The sequence below is a fragment of the Alosa sapidissima genome, chromosome 9 (genome assembly GCF_018492685.1).
Source record: "Alosa sapidissima isolate fAloSap1 chromosome 9, fAloSap1.pri, whole genome shotgun sequence".
In the NCBI taxonomy this organism is placed as follows: domain Eukaryota; kingdom Metazoa; phylum Chordata; class Actinopteri; order Clupeiformes; family Clupeidae; genus Alosa; species Alosa sapidissima.
Window position 1 is genome coordinate 8,744,130 of NC_055965.1, and position 5,000 is coordinate 8,749,129.

General features: G+C 48.2%; 1 protein-coding gene across 1 annotated transcript in view; it reads right to left on the bottom strand.

The window, feature by feature from the left end:
- The window catches only part of LOC121717933 (voltage-dependent T-type calcium channel subunit alpha-1I-like), a 108,842-nt gene that overhangs the window by 66,467 nt on the left and 37,375 nt on the right, over window positions 1–5,000 (bottom strand). The window contains 2 exon segments of the mRNA XM_042102645.1: window positions 849–977; window positions 979–1,085. Of these exon segments, the coding sequence (XP_041958579.1) occupies window positions 849–977; window positions 979–1,085 (236 nt within the window).

Below are 5,000 nucleotides of genomic sequence, written 5' to 3' on the forward strand. Positions count from 1 at the left end.
CACGGGTTAAGAGCGGCCGCTCATCTTACAGGCACACTGGGATCTGAATAGACACAGAGCTCTCCTATCCTCTCTTCTCTTCTCCTCTCTTCTCTTGTCCTCTCTTCTCTTCTCCTCTCTTCTCTTGTCCTCTCTTCTCTTCTCCTCTCTTCTCCTCTCTTCTCTTATCCTCTCTTCTCTTCTCCTCTCTTCTCTTCTCCTCTCTTCTCTTGTCCTCTCTTCTCTTATCCTCTCTTCTCTCCTCTTCTCCTCTCTTCTCTTCTCTACTGTATGTCTGGTCACGTCCTCATCGGATCGCCTCTCCTCTCTCCACCTTTTATTCATCCCTTTCTCCTCTCTGGTCCATCTCCTCCTCTTCCTGATAGTTCACCTCCCTCTCCCCTTTCCATTCTCTCCTCCCCTCATCTTCTCTATCCCCCTCTCTCTCTCCTCCCCCTTCCTCGGCTTTACTCCCGTTTCATGTTTCATGGAAATGTTCTTGATTCAAATTCAATATTTTTTCTCCAAATAGTTTCTAGTATTCCAAATGTCTGTCTCTTTCTTTTTTCTTCTTCTTCAATCCCTCCCTCCACCCCTCCCCCTACCATCTCTCTCTCTCTCTGTCTCTCTCTCTCTCTCTCTCTCTCAACCCATCTCTTCACCCATCACCCCTTTTCCCACATTGTCCACTCACCCATCTGGACCTCCCGGAGGCGTCCTCTCTCTCCTCCGTTGACGTCGAGCCTCTCCACACCTCCTCGTCCCCCCTCCCCCCACCCGTCCAGTGGCCCCCCACCTCCACCCCAGGGGGCTTCCCCCCTCCTCCTCCTCCTCCTCCTCCTCCTCCTCCTCCTCCTCCAGCAGGGCACTGTCCGAGCAGGTGGAGCATGGCGGCGGTGCGGCGACGGGCCTTGCGCAGCATGTGGCACACCAGCTGGAAGAGCTCCTCGTAGCAGTCGCCCGGCTCGGCCATGGAGGCCAGCGTGCTGGACGACAGGCACTGGGGCGCGCTGCTCCTGCATCAGCTGGTGCTCGCGCTGCTTGGTCTCCGAGAACTGCGTGGCGATGACCACCAGGCACAGGTTGATCATGAAGAAGGAGCCGATCTGAGAGAGAACAGAGAGAGACAATATAAGGGGGAGGGGGGGGGGTAGTGTGACTGTGTGTGTGTGTGTGGTGTGTGTGTGTGTGGTGGTGTGTGGTGTGTGTGTGGTGTGTGTGGTGGTGTGTGGTGTGTGTGGTGTGTGGTGTGTGTGGTGTGTGTGGTGTGTGGCGTGTGGGTGTGTGTGGTGTGTGTGTGTGTGTGTGTGAATGTCTTTCAGTTGTGGTGGGGTGAGTGAGAGTATCAGTGAGTGATTGTCTGTGTGTGTGTATATGGTTAGTGAAGGGCACCTAGAGAGTGTTTTTGTGTGTAAGTGCCATGTCATTTGGTGTTTTCATATAGAGTGATTTGCATGTTTTGTACAGTATACTTACATTCTGTGTGTGTGTCCTTACACATGTGTGTTTGTGTGCTTACTGTAGGCATGTGTGTGTGTGTGTGTGCTTATGTGTATATGCGTATATTATGTGTGTATGTGTGCACGCTGATGCGTGTTTGTGTGTGAATGCAATTATTCACTTGCATTTGCAAGTTTCTCCCCTTTTCCCCCAAGCAATGACACCAAGAACAACAGAGTGTGTGCTCTGCAGGGCATGGATGGAAGTGAGTGACTCAGAGTGGGTGAGCTAGAGAGAGAGAGAGAGAGGAGAGACAGAGAGAGAGAGAGAGGACAGAGAGAGAGAGAGAGAGAGAGAGAGAGAGGAGGAAAAAAATGATGAGCCAAAGGAATAAGGGAAATCCCTCACTTAATAAATAAATCACAGGGGACACAGTAACAAGAGGCCTGCACAGACATGAAATAGGGGATGCAATGGAGGAAAGAAATGGAGAGAAAGAGAAAGTGAAGGAGAGGGTGAGAGAACGTGGGGGATAGAGAGAAGTCACCTCTAAACAATTGACAGATCACTTTTCCTGCATCCCATCACGAGAGGAGACAAATCGCTGCAGTTCTTCCCCCCAGATCCGATCGATGCGTGTGCGTGAGTACGGCCCAGTGGAACCCACTCTAACGCGGCCCGCTTTGGGTTCGTTATCCTCCGCACCCCAGGGCCTCCGCCACTGCACACCACTAAACACCACCAATCTCGGCCCGCCTGATCACTGAGCGCATGGCCCCAAAAGACCCGGGGGACTCTCTCTCCGGCTTGTTTTGCCTGTGGTGCCTGCCGGTTATAACTCCTCCACTGCTCTTAAGCAATGTTTTTTTGGTTCGGAATAAAAAAAAGAATAAAGTAGCAAACACGGTTTAAGCTGCTTTAAGCTGCGGGCTCACTGGCTGGCTCGCCACCTCTTCTGCGCTAATCCCTCCTTGTTGCTTGATTTCTTCTTTTTAGCCGCCGACAAAGAAGGGTGCTGAGAACGGAATTGTGGCTCTCAGCGACCAATTGCTTAAATGATCCCAAATCAGCCTGTGCAACAGCGTGAAAGGAGCCATTTTGTTATTCTGCTACAAAAAAATGTGCAACTGTGTAAATGGAGCGTTTACATGCTGTAGCCCACACTGCTTCATCTGATATCAGTCCTTCTGATTTGTACTGCTTTTCTTTCATTCTTTGCTTTCCTATTTACCACCTGACTTGTGTTATTAGGACTTTAGTTTTGATGAGATGAACACCGTGGTGGAGATCATTCTGCATTCTGCATTCTGCATTCGCTTTCCTCCCTCTTATGCAACATCAGTACGGGCCACTTCATCAGAGTGCTACTGCACTTGATTGTTGTCAAACGCTGTTCAACTGCGTGATATGTGTCTCTCTGTATGTGTGTGTCTTTCTGTGTATGTGTATGTGTGTGTGTATGTGTATGTGTGTGTATGTGTATGTGTGTGTGTGTGTGTGTATGTGCGCATGTGTGTTTCATGCCACCCTAATTTCCTCTCTGCTGGAGTGTTTGTGTGTAAACAGCACCTCGGCGATGAGTGTTTTTCATCTACTGTATTTTAGTTTCTCATTTGGGGGCTTTGTGTTGGGGAAAGGGTGGGGGAAGGGCACAGGGGAGAAATAGAGAGCAGAAAGATATATATATATATATATATATATATATGAACAAAAAAGTGTGTAGAGTTGATCTAAGCCATAACGTGCACACAAGCAGAAGCTGATTGATACATGGACCATAATACTCTGAGCCTTCAATATGAACATGACAAAAGAGTGTGCAAATAAACACCTGCTATGAATCCACGCTCTGGAACACTGAACACCATCATACCCATCTATACCTGACCCATCACAGACCTGTACAAAAAAACATGTCCCTTTTAAAGGCAGTGACCCAAGTGGTGGCCTGGGGCTCGTTTGGGATGTCAGCAGATGACCGAGTGACTGATGTATTCAATTAACACTCTTCTACTGTTTTTCTCCTCTGTCTCTTCTCGCTCTGTCTCCTCTCCTCTGTCTCCTCTCCTCTGTCTCTTCTCCTCTGTCTCTTCTCCTTTCCTTGTCAAGCGACAAGGTCTCCTCGCCTTAGAGGGGCATCTTAGCAATAGAGCTCCGGTCTGCCCTGTACTGTATATTGAATAACGGTGATGGAGCAAAAGTGTGTGTGTGTGTGTGTGCGTTTGTGTGTAAGAGAGAGAGAGAGAGAGAGGAGAGAGAGAGAGAGAGGGAGAGAGCGAGAGGAGAGAGAGAGAGAGAGTGTGTGTGTGTGGCTTGTGTTGGGGGGGGGGGGGGGGGTTGCTAGTAGGAAGGATTAGACAAACGGAATTCATTTAATTTAATTCAACGGTCGAGCGATGCTTCTGTTGCCAAGATACAGATGGAGACGGAGAGAGGGAGCAAGAAAGAGAGGTAGGGAGGGAGAATGAGGAAGAAAAAATAAGTAATGAAAAACAGAGGGTGAGTGAGTGACCGAGGGAGTGAGGGAGGGAGAGAGAGATGAGTATGACAAACGTAGGAAGAGAGAGAGAGAGGAGAGGGAAGCACAGGCGAAGAGATGAAGCGATAAGAGGAAGAGAAGAGGAGGAGGAGAGAAAGAGAGGAAGAGAAGAGGAGGAGAGGAAGAGAAGAGGAGGAGGAGAGGGAAACACTGTGACGTGACGGAGAGGTGAACGTGAGGAGGAAAGAGACAGTAGGACACACAACACATCTGTTTACATGAAGATAGAAAGATAGAATTTACTCATCTCGACTCTTCCCTTTATACATCAAACTAACACACACACACGCACAAACGCATGCGCACACACACACACAGAGGCAGACACACACACAGAGGCAGACACATGCATGCGCGCGCGCGCGCACACACACACACACACACACACACACACACACACACACACACACACACACACACACACACACACACACACACACACACACACACACACACACACACACACACACACACACACACACACACACACACACACACACACAGATGAACAGAAGCTGCTGGTTATGAAAAGTGCAATCAGGATACAGAGAGCTGTGGGACAAAAGTCAATGATGCTTTACAATGATGCAAATAGATGTTATGTGATGCTATTCATTTGAACTAAATGTGAAGTTCAATGCATTATGGTGCATCATAAGCAAAAGTAAAACTCTGTGTTAAACATTGCCTGTGTAATGAAAGCTATTTAATATTGAGGGCTACACAAAAACCTTTTGTGCATGACTAATATAGGTTTACAAAGTCTTCAGTGTAATAGACCACATGTGATATAATCTCCATCTATGGAGGAAGCAAGGAAATTACTTTCTGACTGCACATGTGATTGTGTGTGTGTGTGTGTGTGTGTGTGTGGTGTGTGTGTGTGTGTGTGTGTGTGTGTGTGTGTGTGTGTGTGTGTGTGTGTTCATGCATGTGTGCGTGTAATAGGTGTAGTACTTTGACATGTGGGCACTGTGTGCTTGACAAGACTGTATGCATGTTAGTGTCTGTGTCTGTCTATGCATGAAATTGTATCTTGGTG